This window comes from Ambystoma mexicanum, chromosome 14, assembly GCF_040938575.1.
Source record: "Ambystoma mexicanum isolate Mex_15411 chromosome 14, UKY_AmexF1_1, whole genome shotgun sequence".
NCBI classification, from domain to species: domain Eukaryota; kingdom Metazoa; phylum Chordata; class Amphibia; order Caudata; family Ambystomatidae; genus Ambystoma; species Ambystoma mexicanum.
The window spans coordinates 307,056,088-307,079,981 of record NC_090940.1 but is presented as its reverse complement, the minus strand read 5'-3'; the positions used below and the strand labels follow the sequence as shown (position 1 = coordinate 307,079,981).

General features: G+C 47.7%; 1 protein-coding gene across 2 annotated transcripts in view; it reads right to left on the bottom strand.

Moving 5' to 3' along the window:
• The window catches only part of PPP4R3A (protein phosphatase 4 regulatory subunit 3A), a 547,019-nt gene that overhangs the window by 412,056 nt on the left and 111,069 nt on the right, over positions 1–23,894 (bottom strand). For both annotated transcript variants that reach the window (XM_069637435.1, XM_069637437.1), the window contains exon 2: positions 12,387–12,442. In XM_069637435.1, the coding sequence (XP_069493536.1) occupies positions 12,387–12,442 (56 nt within the window). The remainder of the gene's footprint in view (positions 1–12,386; positions 12,443–23,894) is intronic.

Sequence of the window (23,894 nt, the reverse complement as noted above, 5' to 3'; positions counted from 1 at the left end):
GAGGGTCGGCTTTGGGACAACGGTCTCTGGGTCTTGAAAGGGGTCTTAACAAGGACCGACAAGGACTTAGCTGTCCGGGTGCTATCCTTCGTCTTGGTGAGCTCTACATCTGTTGTAGAATGAAAGAGCGCCTTACCATCGAACGGAAGGTCCAACACCTTGTCCTGCACTTCTTTTGAGAACTTCGTGGCATGCAGCCACGCCTGCCGTGAGGTATCAACCCTCAGCATAAGGCCCCGAGCCGAGGTGTCTACGTGATGAGCCGCAGCCTACAGGAGATAAACCCCCCCTTAAAATCCGCAAAATTCTCGACTGGGATGAACTCCTCAAACTCCGACAGACCTTTCCACATCCGCATATTAGCGCCTGCTAAAACCAGTTCGGCATTGGCCTGCCTGAGCTTCAAGGCCGAGTTGGTGAAGATTTTCCTCCCGAGGGAGTCGAGGAGCTTGTCCTTTCCAAGAACCTGAGTAGCCGTTGTGAAAGAGGATGCTGCAGGCCTGGACTGCAAAGTGGCCGCAGCCACCACTGTGGAGGAGGTGGGTAGACAAGACGACAGGGCCACCTCTTCCAAAGAATACAGCCTGTATCTCGCGTCAATTTTATTATTGACGAAAAGTCCAGAGTGTGGCTTTTCCCAGACTCTGCGGACCTCAGCCAGAACATCCTTCTGCAAGAACAGGCTGGTACGCTCCAAGGGAGACAGGGTGAACGCCCCAGAAAGCACGCCCTCCTGCGGAGCGGGTGCCTCGGGCACTGGAACGTCTAAGAAGCTCACCATGTCCAGTACCCGGTCATGAAAAGCTCAGATCCGGGGAGGTCCTCGTTGTCCCGATCGCATTGTGCGTCATCCGACAGGTCAGAATCCTGTGAGGAAGGCACCCTAGGCAAGGGAGACACCGGCGGAACCTCCGGAGGAACGGGTGGTGCCAGAGGCGCGGGCGGACATATCTCCGTAAAAAGCCCTTTGAAATACTCCCTCATGGGGTCGGTATGCATGAGCGTTTGAAATTTACCGAAAAAGGCCTCCTCCGGGGACTGTTTCGGAACCCGAGGAGGCCTCATGAGGTGGACAAATTCAGGGATGTAACGGGGACTGGTGCCACACTGGCCCCTCCACCAACGTATCCACATAAATCAAAGGTGCCGACCCCACAGGCAACAAAACATTGTGCGGAAGAGGCATCCAAGCGTTCCAATCGTAAACTGGCCGATAAGGATGCGCACAAGGGACTATGTTCACCCAAGGAACCAAGCCCTACACCTGAGGCCGATGGCGTAGTTGTAGGGGTAGCACCCAAAATGGCTGCCGCGGTCGTGGCGGGAACGGGTGCCATTTTGTCATCGCCTGAGGGGAACTGCGGCACGTGAGGAAGTGAGGCAGGAGTCCCCGTCGATGGATCAGGGGTCTTAACTTTAGCCTTAACATAAGGAACCTTGGCAGAGCCGGTACTATGAGCAAGGCATAAAATAAGCAGTGTCGCATAGCAATTTGCTATGCAATTCTGTAGGTTTGCTAATCAAATGGACACTTGTGTAGCAAAGTCTCTTGCCCATGGTGCTCTCACCCTCTGTTCACTTAAAGTGCTAATGGAGATAAAGTTCAGCAGTAATCATCTCCTCCACTCTCAAGTGCCAAAGGCATGTGTGGGAGTGCTAGGCAAGAATTTATTTTTAAAATATTTGCAAACCAGAAGTAATCAGGGTGATATTTATTAAGCTTTCTATATCCTGTCTGGCAAAGACCAGTATGTCTCAACTTTATATTTTTGTAGTCATGCAATTTCATTCCTAAAATGTAAGTTACATAATGCATAATTACAGTATTGATACTGTAACACTGCATCATCTCCATGCGTTACAGTAATGTTTTCGTTAGTGTAACAAAATGTCATAATGTCCACTGTATTTCATTTTGTTGGGAAAGATGATACTAACAAGTGAACATGTTTGAAAATGTACATGATCAAATTCTTTTGATGGCAAACCTGGTTCTGTAACATGCAGGTTGCATACATCTTGCAACTGGTGCTCAACCCGTGAGCAAGCCCACATTCCTTGAAATTCTGTTATTACTCTGTTTGCTTTATACCAGGTACCCTGAAAGTGAGACGACCACAAACTACAATATTCCACTGAGTTGGCCCAGTTCTTGTCCTGCTACGCAATCCACTCAGTCTTTCTTACCTCTTACATAATGAATAAAGAGAACTAGATGCTTACGCAAAGTAGTGATCAATAGTTCTATCCAGTCTGTACAGCTACAGATCTACTGCAATACCTAACACTGTAGTTGGCTTCCATAGTACGCTTTGCTTTATAAGTGTATTATATATTAACACCTGCAGGAGACAGCTGGCCAAACTGTTTTCAGAGTCTTTTGTCATAACTATTTATTTGCGCCCATTAATGCAGTTAACCTTTCAGATTTTACAGACAGTATCTATGGCTCGCAAAGTCTTTTCGCCCACTGCATAGTTAAGCAGATTTTATAAAAGGGCAAACAGCATTTGCAAGAGATGTTTGAAACTTTTATTTAACATTTACTTTGCAGAAAAATGTCAAAAGTTTCACTGTGCATGGCTGGCCTCTGGGTGGCAGCAGTGTGCCAAACATAGTGGGTTTGTAGGGACATTTTAAAGATATGAAATTTTAAATGTGTTGTCCTCCGTTGCTATAGGTAGAGTGTATTTCTCTTAGGTTGAATAGGTAAACTAAGTTACCTGACCTGCAGGTCTAGTTGAAGTTTAAAGAATTTGCACGGCCTGACTCCTCTCACTAATGTCTTATTCAGCGGTACGCAAAACTGCTGTATTGTTGCTCATTTCATGTCTTGGGTACAAATAAATTCTGGTGACTAATATTAGTACAAAATTGCTAATCAAATGAGCCTGTTTGCTAATCAAAAATAATGTAATTAGCAAACTCTGCTAATCAATTTTTTTAAAAACTAATTTATGCCTTGATGAGGCCTGGAATGTTTGTGACATACCAACCGCCAAATTAGCCTTCCCAGGAAGGACCTCGGCACTGCCGGTAAAAGAAGAACTTTCCTTCTTTGCCCCCTAAACAGATCTGGTGTCGCCGCAAGAGCGGGAACAGTGAGAAACCGCCTTCACCGGTAAGGCCTTGTCAGGACACTCAGAAATGTTGGTAACTAGCCTCTGAAAGAGGAACCTCGGACCTACGGCCGGTAACTGCCTTATCCGCGTGTGCCTCCAACACCCGTTTCGGTGACAGCAAGCCCCACCAAGGCCTCGGGGTGCACCCCGGTCTTATTTTTGAGGGAAGCTGACAGAGGCCTCAGAGCAAGCTCCGGTATCCCACGACTCAGTAGAACTGGGTCTACAAACGGCCCCCACAGGAGGGGCCGCGGAGCGTGCTCTGGTATCCAGCGTCCCCTTACGGAGACCCTCGGAGAAAATTCCAGTAAAATTATTAGGCCCAACGGGCACCTCAGGGCGATCCCCAGTGACAGAGCGATCAACGCTCCTACCAGCCCGAGAGGAAACTGGAAAGGTATACCCCCGGCCGGGGTGCTCTGAAAAGTAAAGAACTTACTGGCCGTTTTTCTTCTCGTCGATGAACGCCTGAAAATGTGAAGGAGTTCGTCGGAACACCTCCTCCCACCGTTCCAACTGACGAAGTGCCCAAACCGAAAGGGAGTCACAGTAAAAACAGGAGTCCCAACGGTGATCCGGACCCAAACACTCTAAACAAAGAGGATGGGGATCCGCCCTCGCGAAACGTCAGTGACACGCACAATCAGGAAAGTCTAGTTTGAATGACAGACTAGTACACGATCGCTAGCGAGAGCCAGAGAGGAAAAAAGGGGAAGATTCTTCAGAGGATGCAAGTGCGTCCAGTCCCGAACGAGCAGAGAAAAGGACTGATGGGCGATGCGCAGGGCGGAGCCAAGGTGGGCGGGGTTACAGCCGCGTGCACGAAAGAGAGGAAGGACACATTTTTGAAAAACATTTTTGGATGCTTTTTACAAAGTGCTCCGGTCCCGTCCCACAGGACGGAGAGATGCCCCATAAGTATGGAGGAAAGGGGACGGGACGTATGAGTAAGTTAAATTTAAAACGAGCGAGTGCAGAGAAGAAAGGGCAGGTGAAGGTCACAGAGAGACAAACTTAAGCCAACAGAAGAACGATATATAGACAAAGGCTTAGGCGTGGAAGAACAAAGAGCAGAGGACCAACAAAAGAGACGTTAAAATACTTGTGAGGATACAAGCAGTTTAGTAGCACGAAAGACAAGCAAGCTTTGCAAATATTATAACAATGACATGAGTGGAAAATATAAGATGTGATGTTCAAAAGAAAGTAGATTCAAGTTTAACTCCAGATTTTGAGCGATAGAGTATCGTTTATTTGGAGGAAAAGAGATTGAGGCGGGGAGAGCCGCAAAGAACAGAACTTCAGTTTCAGAAGGAGGACTAAGAAATTATCAGCCATCCAAGATTGGATAGCCAGCAAGCAAGAAATTTTCCAAAGCTGCAAGCAGGATATCGGATATATCAAAGATGATTAATTCCATTGGAAAGAGGAGAATGATAGAGTGAGGTATGGTCAGCATAGAAGTGATGTGAGATACTGAAGGAAAAAAATAATCGAAAAGAACAAGTGTAGAGGGAAAGAGGACAGGACCAACGCACACCATGGTGAAGGGGCACAGTCAGGAAGATCCGGTCAGCCCAAGAAACTGAGCAAGTACGATGAGACAAGTAACATTTAAAGCAGTTCAGCCCATAACCAGAGAAACCAAGAAGAAAGAAAAGCAGAAGGGTATTAACAATATCAAATGCTGTTTTAAGTCAAGAAGTATTACATAGTCCCCTTTCCTCCATACGCAAGTTATTCCGTCCATTGGGATGGGACCGCAGCCTTTTGTAGCACCATACAAACATTTTCAGTCCTATTTTTATGTTGTGGGTCCAAGCGCATGCTTGGTCACAGGCTCCGCCTCCCCAAACCCCACCTCTGGCCCTCACGCCTCAGTCCTTTTTGACCAGCGTAGGTCAGTTCGACATAACTGAGGACATTCAAGGGGGATGGAAGGAGGGCATATGGAGAAAAAGGGACTGTGGACTAAGTACAGTAGTCACTACAGTGAGTAACTTTGCCTTACTCTTACGCCCCGTCCCCTTTCCTCCATACTTGTGGGAGATTACCAAGCAAATCGCCCAAAGGGTGGAGTGTACCTCCTGCTAATTTAGCTGAAGAGATTTTTTCAATAGTGTCTGGCCTAAAGGAGCATCGGCTCCCAATCTCATGTCCAGGCAATAGTGCTTACAGAAGGCTGATCGTGAAGCCCAGGTTGCTGCTTTTGCAATAGTGTCCCAGGTTAAGTAGCGGCAGTTTCTGGGTGGAATATAATTCCAGAACGGCTGCCAGAATCCATTTTGGCAATGGTTGCTTTTGAAGCTGCTGCGCCCTTGCTTGTCCCTTCAAATGTAACAAACAGTTGAGATTTCCTAAATTACCTAGACCTGTCAAGGTAGAACGTAAAGGCTCTCCTAACTTCCAAGGAGTGAAGAACTCTGTCAGACTATGAAGTTAGGTTTGAAAAACACACTGGGAGGAAAATCTCCTGGTTAATAAATTCAGAGACTATCTTGGGTAAGAACGAAGGGTATGGGCATACCACCTTGTCTCAATGTAAGATCGTGAGCGGCTCATCCTCTGCTAAGGCCTGTATTTTGCATATTCTCCTGGCTGATGGTATGGCCATCGGGAATGTAGTTTTCAAATACACCAGTTGGATATCCGCAGAAGCCATTGGCTGAAACGGTTTGTGACGCAAGACTGTAAGGAAGATATTCAAAACCTATTTGGGAAGAGGTGGCTTGACCACTGGAAACTACCTGCCCAGCCCCTCAATATGACGCCTTACTACCGGATTCCCGATGAGAAAGATTTGGCTGTTTGAATTTAAATAGGCACCCTCAGGGTCAGTCGTTTTTCAAAGAAACAAGCTGGGGGTTGATCTCACTCTTGGGCTGAGGCCTCCCTTTGGAACTGCCTCCCTGCCACCTTGAAACTTGAGAACCATCTATGGTTCCAGAAGCACGTCAAGACCTTCCTCTTCACTTCTGCCTTTGCCCCTCTTCTCCCCTGATGAATTGCTTTCTCTCTCGGAACTGTGCACCTGGCCACCCTCTGTCCTTCAGGCCCAGGTACCTGCCCACCATGCCACACGCTCTCCTGCACGGCCTCTGGGCCACCCCTTGAACTGGGGCCTGTATATGTACCCATACAGTCCCCCACCCACGCTTCTTCTGCACTTATCAGTTATACCCTAACTAACCTAGCACGTAGCCACTTGCCGGCTGCACTATCACCTTTATTTTACTTATTATTTATTTTGTTTTCTGATATAAATAAAATATATCATACCCAGTGCAGACAAGTAAATTGTGATGGTCACCTGAGGCAACAGGTCTCGGAGGACTACCCTCTGCAATAGATTCTGGGGATCTACCCACCGGAGAAAGTGTAGAGTCAAGTCCTGAGGGATGTGAATCCTCTGCAACCGATGATCCAATCCATCCCCTGTGACCAGGAGAACCTCAGCTTCAGCAGAGTCCTTATTTTCAGCCTGGCTAGAGGGACAACCTGGACGCAGGAGGCCACCAGCCCAAACAGCCTTTCAAATCACCGTGCTGTGGTGCCGCTGGACGAAAGAAAAAGGGAGCAAGTTTCCTGAATGTCTGCTACCCTCTCTACTGTCAGGAAGACCTTTGTCTCCCGAGTGTCCCAAAGGAAGCATATAAAGAACAAGCATGACACAGGGTCAGGTTTGACTTCTTCCAATTTAATGAAAAACCTAGGTCATAAAGTAAGTCCAGAAGGTAATGAAGGCGAGAGTTCACTTTCTCCAAGGAGAGCCCCCTTAACAGTCAGTCATCCAGGTACAGGTAGACATGAATACCCTGGAGGCAGAGGAAGGAGGCCACTACACCCATCATTTTTGTGAATACATTGGGTGCCGAGTTGAGACCAAAAGGTGCATAGACCAGCCTTGTTGGACTTTGGCACCATAAACAGACGGGAATAGAACCCCTGTCCAATTTCTGGTGCTGGAACTCCATCACCGTCCTCTCTAGCAGCTTGATATCTGCCCCAAGAGAGGGGAAACCAGCCTGCTTCAATGGAGGGAGGGTGGGGGCAGAGGGGGTAGTGTAGGGAAGAGGAAGCATGAACACCTTGCTGGCAACAGGAAGAACCCACAAGTTTTTGGTTTTGGTCCTCCAAGCCTTCCAGTGGAAGGAGAACCACCCACCCCTCCACTGGAATCCTGTGGGACCGAACAAAACCATCATTTAGTTGCCTTGTCAGCGAAGGAGCTGGAAGAGCAGCTGATGCAGCTTTGTGGAAGAAAAAACAAAGGGACCAGTTTTCTGCAGTGTGCTACCGATCTGTCCTGCAGTCTCGCCTTCTGCTCCTGGAATCCCCTGAATTCAGAAAAAGATCTAGATCTCGCCTCCGATCGAAACTATGACGCTTGTTTGGAGAGGCCCACTTTGTTAGCACAGACAACGACTTTGCTGTTAGTGTACTGGCTTTCTTTTAAGCCAGTTTGGCATCTGTCAAGATGTGCAATAGGTCCACACCCTCAAACATGAGGTCGAGCACCTCATCTTGCACCTCCTTTGTACATTTTGTAGCGTGCAGTCATGTCGACATGGTGCGCAGCCGCTTCAAGTAGGTCCTGCGCAAGCATTCTAACGGCCGAAAGACCACCCTTTAACTCATCCAATCAGTCATGAGGACTGAACTTCTCAAACTTTGAGTTCTTTCCAAAGTTACTGATTCGTGGCTGCAAGCAGTGCAGTGGTGTTGGCTTGCCTGAGCTGGAAGGCAGAGTTTGCAAATATCTTCTTGCCGAGGCCCTCAGGATACGAGCCCTCCTTGCCGAACACTGGTGACTCAGAAGGACGCAGATGCCGGCTTTGCAAAGATCACTGCTGCGGCAACCATCTAAGATGGCGGCTGCAGGCAGGCAGTTTGTGCAAATTCTCTTGCCTACGAGATACTATAACAGATTGAACTTTTTATTTGTGTGAGTGAGTGACTGTGGTTTTCTCCAGATTCGCTTTGGCTCAGCTAGCACGTCTTTGTGCAGGACAATCCCCGTCCTGTCAGACCTCTTGATCGACTGTGCCCCTGCTAGCACCCCCTCTTCCAAGGGTGGTGGGTCTGGGACCGGTATTTCAAGAAAGCCCATCAGGTCCATGAGCCTATCATAGAAAGCAGTGCCTGACCGTGGGATTTGTTCCCCCTCGTCCGTGAGGTCTAGATCTGCTGGAGGCTACAAGCCTAGTGTCGACAGAGGAGACAGTCCCTGAATCAGAGGAACTGCAGGAGGCTCAGGGTCAGAGGGCAGTGATGGCAGAGGTTGGGGCTCCACTGGAGACAAAGACTGATCCGGGATCCTTGGAGGGGATGGCATAATTTCTCTAAAGATGCCTTTGAAATACTACTTCATAGGGTCTGAATGCCTAAGCGTCTGGAACTTCTGAAATAATGCCTCCTCATACTGATGCAACCTTTGTTGAGGAGTAGGCCTCTAAGTTGGGGTAGGCCATGACTGCAATGCAACTGACTGCCACATGCCCCAGGACAACCATGGATCCACGTAACAGAGCAGTGATGAGGTGGCTGGCAAAGAGTCAGGGGCAGAGACATTCTAGTCGGAATGGACCACTCTACACAGGGTGCAAAGGGATCATTCTGCTTTAAAGCCCTTGGAACTAACCACGAAGGATCACATCCTGATGACGCACTAGGAGTTGACTTGGGTCGCTCCTTTGGTGCCAAAGATATGCACACATCACAGAAGAGGCAACTGCAATAGCAGTGTTTCTGGTGGTTTGAACTTTGTTGTGTTTAGCCCTCTGACAGGGAAACTCGGCAACGCTGGTATTACATTTGGCACAAAGAGGGATCTGCGGGGAACACCCAGGTACGTGTAGCTCTCTGGGGAGCCTCAGCACTTCCAGGAAGATTAGCCCTGCTGGAGTGAACCTCTGGAGGAACGCTGGTAAATGTAGCCCCCGGGGAGGCGGGGCAAGGAAGGGGGCACAGCCTTGCTAGTATTGACTTTAGCCATCTTTGAGGCAACCTCTGTGGGTGACCCTGGTACGATTAGCCCACACTGGGGGAACCTTGGCACTGCCAATAAGACTATTACCCACCGAGCGGGGAGCCTCAGATCAAACTTTTGTATCCAAATTAGCCCAAAGGCCCTCGGGACAAGTCCCGGTATTGCTAGGCCATGAACGGCCCCTCTCTGCGACCTCCGTAGAGGAACCGACAGCCCCGGTAAACCTGAAAAGAAAGTCACTTACTGGTCAATGTTTCTTCATGGTTACGAATTCTCTAATGTGCACCTGCACTACCTGACTGAAGACTACTACCGAGCGCTGGAGACGTCGAGTGAGGGCCAGAACCAAAGTGTGTCATAGGCAAAACACATCCCACCTGTTATCCATGCCTATTCACTCCAAGTAGAGCTCGTATCAGAAGCAGAGTAACTTCCAGAACACGATGCAAAGGCGTTAACCCCCTTTTGTCCTGGCAAAAGCAAGCCAAAAAAAATACAAATAAAAAAATAAAGGACTGCGACGCCAGAGACAAAGGAACATATTTTGACACAACCAAGTGCAGGAATAATCACCCACTGTTACTTAAGTGTCCGTCCCCGACCACGCAGAGAAAAGGACCGAAATATGAGGCCCGTAGGCAGGGCTTGGATTACAAAGAGGGATTCCTGCCTGCCTGATCTGCACATTTTCTAGGGACCTGACCGAAGGAACCACGCATGTAAACTCAGTGATCAAAAGGAAGGTATATAGGCTCCAAACCTCCTCTTCGGAAAACAGGCTTGAGATATCTTGGAGCCAGCTTGCAAGATTCATGAGGTCTAAGTAACAAAACCATGGAGTTACGAAAATTAGGAATGAGTCGGACAAAATGTCAAAAGCACCCAGTGGATCAGCGGCAGAGGAGGGAACATAAAGGCATAAATCCCATCTCACGATCTCTCCAAAGCAACTGCAAAAGAGAACGCTCCCAGGCCCTTCAATGAACGTAGAGGACACTGAGTTTGGGCATCTTGCAAACAGACAAACACATGGAAAGCGCCCCAGGTGTTGAACAGATTAAGCATTACTTCCTGGTTCAATTCCCACTTGCGATAGTCGATCACCAGCCGCTCAGTGAATCTGCTGAAATTTTCCATTCCCAGAAGATGAATCTAATGAAGCCAATTTCTTCAGTGAACGGCCCATATTCAAATCTCTACCGCTAGCAAAAAGGGAGATGCATTAACTTTGTGCCTCCCTGTTTATGTAGAACACTGACTGAATTGTCTGCATAAACTCGCTTGTTTTGAAATTGCAGTTAGTTCTAACATATTGATGCGTGGTTCCCTCTCTTGGGAGGACCACATGTCAAAAACTTGAGGGTCACCTACGCTAGCTCCGCAGACCAGGAGAGACAAGTTAAGTCTCTATTGGTAATAGCAAAACAAGAATTGGTAATAGCAAAACAAGAGAGGCGATGGCTGGAAGGTTTATAATAAATCCTAACCTTTGGCATTGCTTTGGGCAACCCCCCGGACCATTCTTCACCTGCCAAGCCATTACAAAAAGGGCAAGACCATATGCAAATAACGCTTGGTCCCACCACCAAAGGGGCAGTCCAGCCTGAACTGCATGGTCACATCCCTTCTGCTCGAGACCCCAAGCATACCCAGGCATGTTTCGGGTTTCGAGAGCAGCAGCTTGGGTCTCTAGACCCAGCAGGCACAGGACCCACTACAGGGCATACCAGCCCTACCTGGGGTGACATAGCAAAACAAAAGAGGCGATGGATGGAATATTTAGAATAAATGTCTGTATTGGTAGCCTGGGGAAGTGGGTCAGAGAAGAACATTCCCAAGGTTAGATCGTTAGCATGCATCGGGGCACGATAATGATTCCAGTCACATTACATCTATAACAAGCTCTAGCAAAGACGGATGGTCTGACTTTTGGGGCCAGGACTACGACTTGGCTAGTAGATTGTACATTTTAATTTGCATCCCTGCTTTGAAGTTAATCTGCCTTTTTATCCATAATTTGACAAGTTTCAGAAAGAGCAAATGACTACTTTTCCCAAATGAAACTTGAGACCAAAAAGTCCAGGGTGTGAGGCAAATTAGTTTCATTCTGTTGTCAGTCAATTAATTGTATGTCACCTTTATTTAGTGATGTGAACGGTCAGTAATCTGATCAGGTTTCAGGAAAATTACAAGTCCACAGGAAAAGTCTGTAACAGCAAGTTGAGCAAATGGATGCCCTTTCTATTCCTAACTGTAGAGAAATCTAAATATAGTAGATTATTAAAATCACGGTTAAGCAAATAGGCACCTCTATTGATATTCTGCTATATTAATCACTTCTTGCTCAAGATTTCCACTGCCACAACAGAATCTACTTTTGCGTGGGCCCAGAATTGTAAGAGTAGATCAATTCCTATGAAATAGCATCACGTCAACATAAGCTCAAGCTATAGCTACTCTTACACACATTTCAACCAGTTGCAGGATTCTGGCGCAGTGAATACAGAGACTGAATCCTGCATCCCAGCTGTAGCGCAGGGTTCAAAATTGCTGGGAGGTATTTAGCTCCTGGTTATAGACTATCAGAGCCACAATGGCTTGAACTAACAGCTACAAGGAGCTACTTTTGACTCCTAGGTCATCTGGTGCCATGTCCACGTGACAAACTGTGTTTGGGCATATGCATAATGGAACACATGCAGAAGACAAAGGATCTCATTACGGGTCCAGCTGTAACTGTGCCACCAGTGGGTTGCCGCCGGACCCGTAAATATTTACCAGCACCTGACTTCCCTGGTGCCACTGGCCGATTACAACCCCAGCGGCCTGGAAGTCAGGCACCGGTAAAATATAAGTCCCCAATCCCAAAGGGTCCCATAGGACTCTATGGGAGTGAGGACGCGGAAGCACCTGCGCTAACGGTGCTGGTGCTTCTGTGACTGGTCTGCCTACCGTGGCTGTTGTGCCCGGCAAGGTCAGACCCGTCGGGCACGACGGCTCTGGCAGGCAGACCTGTAATATGGCGGCCCAGAAACAGTGTCGGTAAACTTACCGGCACCCTGGTTTCCAGACCGGAAGGGTCATAATGAGGCCCAATGAGTCATATGTAATCAAATGATGTTTTGCATTTCATGTGGTAGTTGGGGTGTAGATTTGGGGGTGGGGGGCAGTGGGCGAGAGGCGAGTCCCCTCCCAAAATTTGAAAACAAAATATATGTCAACATTGTCATACATATGAACAGAAACAGTGAATACATTCTTAAATTGCTGCTTACTTGTTGCTTCTGGTATGCAGTGTTGGCATTTATTTTAGACTCCAGAAGAAGAGAACCTGTAAAATCAAAAAAAAAGATTGTTTAGCTTGAAGATAAAAAACATTTTAAAGATAAAAAGATAGCTTCCTACATCATATAAGTGGATTACTGTAGTTAAAATGTCCCAAATTCACAAAAATGACATTGGAATTTACATAATCTCCTGGACCATGATGTATCAGCCCAGATGTTTCAGAATTTTGCCAAATATACCAAATTCCAGGCTTTCATTGGATTATAGGCAATGCAACTCGATTGACACTTTGCCAACATTTCTATCATAAGACACTAGCTACTATTCACAACAAAGAATTTGAACTGTAGCTACACACAACTGACTATCCTCTTACACAGATCCTTCCAGCTTATTCCTAGTGTACATCTCTCCACCCATAGACATGCCGATTAGACATGGAGGGCTAGAAGGGACACGGCCAAGCTGGTATAACCTTTAATGGCCATTATGAACACATGCATACTAGCACCTCCTAACTTTACCATATTTGGGACGCTCAGCACATTGGGGCCATACCCATGGTGAGAGGTGCTATGCAAATGATGAAATGAATAAGGAACAAAAAAGACTATACATAGCTTTTGAACTGCACAATTAACATTTTCAAAATAATTCAGGAGACTACCACACTAGTAATAGTGGTGACTCTAGTCGTAGTACATGATCCCAGGCAGCGAGTCTTTTTGATCAGTAAAAATCCTCAAAATGTAATGCATGCACATGATACAACACAGCATGGCCAAACAAGACATCGGCCAGAGAGCCGACAATTGTCGAAGTCAAGGCTCATGCTGTGGCCCTCGCACACCATTCCATGGTCTGTGCCTCTGTAAGGTCACAGAAGTAGCTTTTGACTGCACGAAATGAGCATGAAGGCATTCAGGAAAGGAGATCTTTTTAAGGAAATCTCTCAAGCACAAGACACTAGTATTAAGCAGATTTGTCCACAGCCATCTTGTGGAAATGTAAAACCTAACCTAAAGACAAGCCTGGGTTTCCAACCAAAGGAAGACCAACTCGTGGTAGCTATGGCAAAGCAGTCAGACTTCACTAGTAAATATTAGGAGGCGTGGCCATCGGCGCTCGATATGGCCGCCTGATCTAGTCGCTCTGCGAACCCCAGGGATACCGCGGCAGTGGAGCAGCTCCCATGCACAATCATGCTTGAGATGAGGTGCAGAGCAAATTAAAGTTGCCTGGCAGCAGTGTGGCGAGTCTCACCCCGAAATACGGCGAAGAACGGGCAGAACGGCTTGGTCTCGGCAGGTCACATGGCGAGGCCTGCAGATCCAAATCAGATGAGTTGCGGCTGAGAACGCACACGCGGCAGCACCAGGGGCTTAACCGGAGGAGTGTAGTATAGGAGTATAGCTCCAACTATAAGGCCAGGGACCAGGCGGTCTTTCAGCGAGAGGCTGTGTGTTGAATAGCTGAAAGTGGGCCTGCTGCGACGGGAGCACACAAACCCAATAAGAGTGACTGTGTCCGCCGGTCTGCTGTGAAGACTCCCTACGTGGCAATTGTCGGAGCGCAGTCAGAGGAATCTGATAAAACAGATAAGGACGGTGTGCAGTAAAAAAGTGGTGCAGCCACCAACAAGCACAACAGCGATACGAGAAAACCCACTGAAGGACGCACTGCAAGGTGGGCCGGTGCAAGCTGTAGCGGGACAGTTGTCAAGTTCCTTTGAGGTGCACAGTTATCGGAGGGAAGCCAGTGGGTAGGGTCACCTGCTTTGCAGCAAAGGATGAAGCAAGACAGATTCTGCAGGGCGGGAGTTGCCGCCAGGACTGTGGGCACTTGAGTAATTGAGGCTGAAGCCCTGGATAGGACACATGGATAGCTCATGCGAATGAGCAGAGAGCCCGCAGTCTGGCAGTGCAGCAGCAGAAAGGATACCCATTAGTGGAGGACAACGAGCACAAGGTGGGGCAGCTGCAGATCAGATCTGTCCGGTGGAAGCAAGAGCGTACTGATGGTGAAAGTGGGCCGATTCAAGGGGGACAATCAACGAAGATGATGTTCTGCTCACTGCCCCAGAAAACCGGATGTCGCGGCGCAGATCTGCGCAACGTGGTGCTCAGGGGCCGACGTCAAGTACTTTTTGTTCTACTTCCCAACAAGCTTCAAGTGTGAGAAGAGGCACAACAACTAGTAGAGAGCCAACGGGGAGAGGAGCGACCATGGAGGAGGCTGCACAGGTACCAACAGGGGGACTTCCCAAATCAAACCTCAGTGACTGCAGCACTTAAAGGAAGAGCTGAAATGAATTGGCTGTGTCTATACGAATAGAGATGAAAAATATTGCAGAAGAACTGAAGTCAACTGCAGACCTTGCGCAAGGAAAAGCAGCTAGACGCACGAGTGGGCGATACCAAAACAGCACTACAGACCTTACAGGAGAATTTACTCCATCTATAGGGAGTGCTCACACTTACAAAGCAAGACATGTCCCTTCTGGTGACTGCCACAGAGGACTAAGAAAACAGGCACCGGTGGGAAAATCTTTGCATACCGGTTGCAGCAAAAATAATAGATGGCACTGATCTTCGCGGCTGGGTATTACAAGTTTAAGGCAATAGCCCCAGAGATTGCAGAAGAAGGCAGTGTTCGAAATTGAGGGGAGCTGGGAGCCATTTAGCTCCTGCTTTTAGCATAGTAGAGCCTGGTTAGCTTCAAACCAGCAGCTACTTGGAGCTACATTTGGCTCCTAGGGCCAACTTGTGTCCTACAAACATGTAAATGTGACATTAACTTTGAGCAGTTGAGAATGTTAATAAAGAAGAATTACAACACATTCAATATACATTTAAACACAATGGTTCATACAAATTTACAACAAAAAAAAGGAGCATCTCTTGTAGTTCCCGATTCCCTTGCGGTAGCTCCTTCCTACAGAAGGATGCCCGACACCCAGAAGCTGGTTTTAGATCCTGCTCTTCGAACCTCCATTTCGAATCCTGAGAAGGTATAACATTGGATAGAGTTCACAGACTTGGCCCACTTAGGAGAACCCAAGAAGCCAAACAAGACACATACTCATGAAATTCCACTCGTATCACACTAAAGAGTTTGGGGTCTCGAGGAACAAATCAACTTTCAAGACCAATCACTCTTGATTTTTCAGGGCATAGCTGCGCTCACCCTACAAAAGACAGGTGACTCGGAAATTGCGCACACAAAATAATTTTTTTTTAAAAAAAAGCCATCAGCTACAGATGGACGTTCCCCTTTGGTCTGGTGTTTACTTAGAAGGGGGAAATGAGGGGCTGCACAGACTCGTAGGATGCAGACAGAGTGAGCAAGGAGAACAGTCGCAACTGGTAGTCCAGAATTCAAGTTTGCAGAAGGCTGCGCGGCCCTGTGGACGACAGAACAGGACCGGGTTCGCAACTGGGTGAAGGAAGGAATACAGCAACATGCACAAGATGGAGAGGCTGGTATCTCCTGGGGCAGGAGGGGCGTCGAATTTTGAGGGTGTGAACTCTACCTAGCTTCCGATACTATAGATCACAGTACTCTAATGTTCTGCCTGGAACAGGCTGGGGTAAGGGGTTCACTTTTGGCATGGTTTAAGTCTTTTCTTACAGGTCGTACACAATCGGTCTCATTCCAAAACTGTCATTATGCTCCTCATCCTCTCCCATACGGGGTCCCTCAAAGGCTCTGCGTTATCCCCTCTCTTGTTCAATCTCCACTTGAGTCCCATTTGCTGATCTCATAGCGAAGTTTGGTCTTCTCTTTTACAACTATGCCGATTACACCCAGTTGGTGTGTTGGCTCGACCCCCCCCCCCCCCAGCACCACCACCACCACCAAAACCACCCTCCCCCACCACCCCTTGCTAAGCTCAGAAACTGTCTCTGCCATTGGCAAGTGGATGACCGTTAGTCGCATTAAATTAAATGGAGAAACCTTAGGTACTGATAGTCGGCTCATAGAACGATGCAAGCTCTTGGGGTTCTCAGTTCTGCCCAGACTCCCTTGAACCCTGTCCAGTACCCAGTGCATTGGGAAAAGGCCTATGTGTGAGGCTCCTACCCAATGGCTCCAGAGAGGCCCAGGTTACAGCAGTCTGTAGTGCCGGATTCGGTAAGCTGAGAGTCTTGAGAAAGACTACCATTGTTGCCATCTACTAATCGTACACAGATAGTCACCTCGGCAATAACGGGCTTGCTTGACTATTGGAAAGGAATCTACTTTGGGCAACCCAAGCGCCAGCTACAGAGGATCCAATGGATGGGGCGCAGCCAAATAAGAATGAGAGAAACATAAGGCATTTGATACTGGGAGGTGTATACATGCGACGCGAGTCTCGATCTGCGCCTTCCTGGGGAAATGTACTCTATCGTGGGTAACGGAGGATAAGAGGCAGGGGCTAGGTGAAGATATAATGAAAGAGGAGGTCTTGAAGGTCATTGGCTCTCTTAAAACAATTAAGGTCCAGGTCTGGATGGTTTCCCCCCAGAATTGTAGAAGACCAACGTGAGCGCACACCTGTGGCCACTTCATGACCTTTTTAACACGATTTGGAGAGATGGGAAAGTTCCGGGGCTCGATGGAGGCGGCGCAAGTGTCTGTGATCCCTAGGAAAGACCCCACTATATGCGTCTATCGTCCCACTGCGGTACTAAATTTAGACAGGAAGCTTTATGCCAAGATTTTAGAGAGACCGCTAGACCAGGTACTCCCAGAACTGGTTAACGGCTGACCAGTCTGAATTTTCAGCGGAGTCGCAGGCGGCCGATAATATGAGGCAGGTAACAGAACTTGATAGTGTACACAGGAGGAAGATCCTGGCGATGCTTAAATGCAGAAAAGGCTTTCGACCTGGTAGAGTGGAGCTACTTACGGGAAGCGTTACATAAGTTTGATTTGGCCGAAAGCTTCATACAGGGGATATTTGCACTGTATGACACCATCAGGGAGAGTAGAGGTGAATGGACAATAATCTCAGGGTTTTCGCTTACATAGAGGAACGAGGCAGGGCTGTCCGCTTTCATCTCTCCTCTTTGCAATATCCGTCAAGACTCTACCAGAGCAGATAAGAGGCAGGAAGGACCGGTCATAAAATAGTATTATATGCAGATCTACTTCTGGCGCTGTCCAAACTTGAATCATCGCTGTCCCAGTTACTTGACATTCTGGAAGAATATAGAGCAGTTTCAGGGTTCAGAATAAACAGATAGCCCTGAATATTTCCCTAGGGCATGACAAAATACAAGGGCTGCAGGACATTTCCACTTTCAAGTGGGCAACAAAGAGCATCAGGTACTTGCGCATCCAGATCACGGCTCGGGCATGGTGGGGTCTATATGATGCAAATTACCCTGTGATCTTGGGCGCGATCAGGACAAGTTAACTAAAAGTGAGCACACAGGAGTTCACTATTGGGAAGAGTTGCACCTGTAATAAGGACCATCCTACTGAAGCTGTCAGACTTACTTTAGGTCCTCCTCGTGCTACGTCCCAAGCAAGCGCTAGATAATCTTCAGAGGGAGCTGAGCAAGTTTTTGTGGAGAAAAAAAAATAAAATCGCCTGGCTTGAATAGATGCTGTGACATTATATAGGACCCAGGACAAAGGAGGGCTGACACCCCCCTCCCTCCGCCCCCCCCTTGTACCCCTCCCCAACCGCGAAAAGTACTACCAAGCAACACAATTACAGGTGCTACGAGATTGGGTTGACACAAATTCGTGAAGAACATGGAGACAACTAGAAGAGCAGGTAGGCCCCTTAGATATATGCACTAGCCCAGTCCCAGGTGGCACCCGACCCGCTTTCTATTCCCGTTGCTGCCGCCCCAGGGCCGTCACTGGCCCGAGTAACCCTTTTGAGAATGACACCGAGGGCAGCCCTCAGCTAAGGGCCCCCAAGAAGCAGCTCCAGTCCGTGTTTGCCTGGGAAGCCAGTAGACAGCAGTCAACTAACCGTGACTGACGAGGTAGGTGTGGTCTGAGTGGTGTGAAAGCATGAAGCAAGAGAGAAAACCAACTTAGTTCAAACAATGAACACATTTCTTACTAACTGGTAACGTTCTTTAGACTGGATGTTCCTCCAACGTATTCCTCATCTTAGATATTCACGTCCAGCTTTAGCTGCTTCAGAAATTTCTCGGCCGAGGGCTCCGTGCGTCGATGGCGTCTAGGTCCCTCGAAGCCTTCCGTCGAGGGTGATGTCATTGGTTATACAAGTAGCTCACGCGGCACCCGTTGGCCTCCGTTCTGTTTTTCCCCTCTTGCTTGTGATGATAATCAGAGTAGGTCGACATGGTTCGGCCTTGCGAGAGTTGAAGTAGTGATAATCTTGGAAATTTGGATAGCGCTTTGGATTAAAATGCTATATAAACACAATAAATACAAATTCTACAGAGGGGTAGGCTGGGAAGGCGATGAGAAATACTTTGGAGGAACATCCAGTCGAAAGAACGTTGCCAGTTAGTAACTTGTTCTTAGAATGGATTGTCCTCCAACGTATTCCTCCTCTTAGAGAGACGCCCAAAGCAGTGTAAGAATTTGGAGGCGGGGAGGGGGGGGGGGGGGGGGGGGAGTACAATTTTTCTTTTTTTCCAGTGCCGAATATAGTAGTGCCTTACCAAAGGCAAGATTCGTACGAGTGGGAAACATCTAAACTGTAAAACTTTGTGAAAGTATGTATTGAGGACCAAGTCGCTGCATCACAAATCGACTTAACGGGAACACCCCTTTCAAGGGCTGTCGGAGAGGCTATACCTCTAGTCGAGCGGGGCCCTCAAGCCTTCCGGAAGCGTCTTTACCAGCCAATCTGTAGCATTCAGTAATGCAAAGTACAATCCATCTTGACAAGGTCTGTTTAGACACCGCTTGACAATTTCCTTCCAGTGTAGCCAATAAAAGGTTGATCATCAACTCTAAGCTTGGAAAGCCTAGAAATAAAAACTTAACGCCCTTCTAGGGTCCAACCTGTGGATTCTTTCTTCCTCTTTACCAGGATGCGGGGGAGGATATAAAGCCGATATAATCTGATTCAGATAAAAATTCGAAACAACTTTAGGAAAAAGAGAGGGTCTAACCCTCAAAACAACTCGGTCTTTGTGGAACACAATATAGGGTGGCCTCGAAGATAATGCATGCAACTCGCTCACTCTTTGTGCAGATGTTAATGCGACCAATAAAATGGTCTTGAAGGTTAACTTTAAAGAGCATGTGTGCAAGGGTTCAAACGGAGCACACATTAAAAACTTTACAACCAGATTAAGGTCCCAAACTGGAACTTGGAAAGAAGGTGGGAACACATTTGTGAGCCCAGTAGGAATTGGATTATCAAAGGAATTTTAAAATAGGATCACTCTTCCAAAGAGTGCTTAAAAATAGAAAGCGCTGCCAAATAGCCAAATAACCATTAACGGTCCCAACATTGAGACCTTTTTGTGCCAGTGATAAGAGGAAAGATAACACCTCTGGGATTGAACATAGAAAAGGATCAATATTCTTTTCCTTGCACCAGTTGCAAAACTTCTTGCAACGGTACAGAGATTTTGTTGCAGGCCTTCTTGCCGAAAGCAACACCTCCATGTCATCCGGGAGGTCCCAATCCTTGTATCTCAGCCTTTCAGATACCAAGCACGAAGGTTGAGAGACCTCTGGATGGAGACCTGACTCTCCCTTTGTGAGAGAAGATTCTCTCTCTGAGAAAGAGAAATTGGAGGACAGATGGACATATCTAGAAGGTCTGGTTACAACGTTCTCCTAGGCCCAATCCGGGGCAATTAGGATATTGTGGCTTCCGAACCGTCTCAACCTCCCGATTACTTGAGGAATGATGGGGATCGGTGGAAACGCGTAAAGTAGTGGGAATTTCCAGTGCACTACGAACAAGTCTCCTAGAGCTCCTCTGGGAGGAAATTCCCTTGAGCAATAGCTTTCACACTTCTGGTTGACTCCGGTCGCAAACAGGTCTACTTGAGGGGTTCCCCAAAGGGCGAAGACCTCTTGAAGGACTTCCTGAGCTATTTCTCACTCGTGGGAGACTGTGCCCTGCCTGCTCAGAGCGTGTCCTGTTGCGTTCTTCTCTCCGGCTAGGTGAACTGTTGATAAGGAGATTCCTTCTTGAATTTCCCAGTACCAGAGCCGCACTGCCTCTGCACAGAGGTAGTGACCCTACAGCCCCTCTTTTGTTGAGGTAATGCATGGCCACAGTGCTGTCTGTCATTATCAGGACATTCTTCCCTCTGACTGAGGGCAGAAAGGCCTTCAGCGCTAGTCTGACTGCCCTGAGCTCTAAAAGGTTGAGGTGTAGTTTGGACTCTGATGGAGACCAACGACCACTGACTGTCAGATCGTTGGCATGGGCTCCCCACCCCATGACTGAGGCATCCGTCACTACTGTAATCTCTGGCCATGGTTGCCAAAAATGAGTCTTTAGAGCCAATTGAAGGGATCTCATTCTCAGGCGAGCCTTTGGCACTTGGAAGATGTAGGATGCCATGAAGCCAAGCAACCTCAAGAAGTCGCAAGCCGGAAGATTTTAGGCACTCAGAAATTTGGAGACCATCTGAAGAACGTCTTTAGCCCTCGTCTTGGGAGGCAAGCTCCTTCCCAAGGATGCATCCAATACCGCTCTGATGTACTGGAGCTGTTGAGAAGGTGTGATCTGTGACTTTTTAAATTGAGGGAGAAGCCCATTCTGAGAAGGGAGTGTCAGGTGACTTCTAGATGATCCAGGGCTTGGTCGGGAGAAAGCGCCCTGTTCAGCCAATCGTCCAGGTAGGGGTATACATGGATCCCCCTCTCCTGAGATACGCTGCCACTACCACCATCAGTTTGGTGAAAACCCTCGGGCAGAGGTCAACCCGAACGGCAGGACTCTAAACTGATGCTTACGCGAACCTCAGGTATTTTCTGTGCTTGGGGTGTATTGACACATGAAAATAAGCATCCTGAAGGTCGAAGGACACCAACCAATCCTCAAGTTGAAGAGCCTGAAGGATCTGAGAAAGAGTGACCATCTTGCACTTGGCCTTCCTGAGGAACTTGTTCAAGTATCTTAAGTCCAAGATGGGTCGCAGTCCTCCGTCCTTTTTGGGAATCAAAGAATATGGGGAGTACCAACCCTCGTTCCTCTCCGCTACAGGCACTGGTTCTATAGCGCCTTTCTCTAGCAGGGTTAAAATCTCCTGCTGTAGGAACGGATATGGAAACTTAAAAGTGTGTCTCCTGGTGGATTGTTTTGAGGCTGAGTTAAAAATGGAAGGCAGTAACCATGGGCTATTGTTTCCAGAGCCCAAGCATCTGTAGTAATGGCTCGCCATTCTTGCAGATGCTGAGAGTCTGCCCCCCACCAGTGTTACATGATGCAAGCCCTCAAAATGGTTTTGGGGCGGATGCTGCGGCTGCTGATGGCAAGGAAGCTGCAGCTGGAGTAGCACTTTTACCTCGTCCACCATCAGGGAATTTTCTTTGGCCTTTGTGACTGGCCATTCCTCTCGCCTTTCCATATGAGCAGTAGTAATGGTAGGATCATCCCCTCCGAGAATTTCCTGATGAACGAAAAGGCTGAGGTTGCCCGATAGCAGCTCCCAAAGACTTGGCAACCGCTTTTGAGGTCTGCAACCTCTCAAGGCTCTCGTCAGCCTTGCTGCCAAAAAGGTAAGATCCGTCAAAAGGCATGTTCAGGAGACGGGCCTGCACATCTGGTGTGAAACCAGACTTTCACAACCTCACAAACCTGTGCAAAAATGCGCTAGTAGCCATGGACCTGCTGACGCTGTTTGCATTGTCCAAACCAGATTGAAGGGATTCTTGCATGGCTTCCTTTCCATCTCCAACGATAACCCCGAGTCCAGACGGGGCCCCTGTGTTTATAGGTCCCAAAGGGACATAAGTGTGTCAAATGACCCATTGCCCTCATCACTAGATGGTGTGGTTTTTGTGTTCTGGGGCCTGTGGCCATGACAGGGTCCTACGCAAATGGTTCCTGAATGATATGCCTAAACCGGGGGGGGGGGCTAGGATGGATCAGGTGTTAGCAGGGACACCCCTGGAAGGACCCCTGTCTAAAAAGACAAGACAGGCCCCGTAATGTACGGTTAAGTCAGCTGTTACTGTAGTCTGCGACCATCTCTGTTTACTCTGATCGGTAACCAACAGTTTTCTCTGGGGATGAACCAAAGCTCATTTGCGAGATGTCGGGAAGTGGAGTGTAGAAAGGTAGGAGACATGATGGTGGATAGCAAAGTCAGGTCATTCGAAAATTATAATCAACTAAGGCTAACAGAGAAAGACACAATGGAGTACTAATCAGTTGAGGCACTGGTTGAAACAACCAGACATAAAAAAGGCAGTGCTAAGGAGGTCTGATCCCATTCGAGAAGTTTATCACAACACATACAGGTGACAAACCGCTTGTATCAAAGCTATATACGATCCTACAGGGGGAGGGTCCGGACCACACAAGGACATATATGAAGTATTGGCAGAAGACAGCCGGTGAAGATATGCCTGTAAAACACTGGGCGACCCAATGGGAACAAATACCAAAATTAACTAGATTCATTCAAACCAGGGAAGCATGGTATAAGGTGATGATGCAGTGGCACTACACTCCTGAAAGTTTGCACTCGATGTACTCGGGGTAACATAAGAATACTGGAGGAGCTGTTCAGGAAGAGGGGATTGGAGACATGTATGGTGGGACTGCCCGATACTGGAGTGTTTTTGGGAATAAAGGGCCAAGTACAACAAATGGTAAGCGGACCGCCAACCTATTCCGCCAAGGAATGTATGTGGGGACTCTTCGACCCAGAGTTCCAGATCCCTACGAAACCCCAACGGAAAGAATTGATCGTTAATAGCGGCCTGGTTACTCTTGGCTAGGAAATGGAAGCAAAAAGCACCCCCACGAACATTGAATGGTTGCATAATGGTTGGGGGATTCTAGCCATGGAATGGGTGCCATGTGAGATGCAGGATGAGAAATCAGGCACAGCGAATGGGGGATGTTTTGTGTATGTTGAAAATGCCAATAAAAACAAACTTAAATAAGAAAAAATGATAATGCCCAACTAGGAGTATCCAGAGAGGTTTGCGGTACGGTTCAAGAAACAGCAGAAGAAAGTTATTCTCCTGAAAAGGGAACTTTATGTTAGTTTATCCTTTATTTCTAGTGTGAGGGTTAGAGTAGGAATTGACACAGGCTGGTGGAACTTTGACTTGACTGACATTCTGGCAATTCCTTAAGCTTGAGTCAGGAAAACCCCTCTTAGAGATGGGGATAGTGAGGTTTTCTTTGAGAAATGTAATTATTTATCACGCACCAAAGCCTGCAGGCATCTGGGCACACTTGAGGCAGGAGATGCATCCAAAATAGGAAAAGGTACGAGAATCTAGGTATGTACAGTTAGTTGAATAAATTACTTTTAAAACTTTTCTGAAAGACAAACAAATTCTTTACTTGATGCAGGTTATTGGGCAAG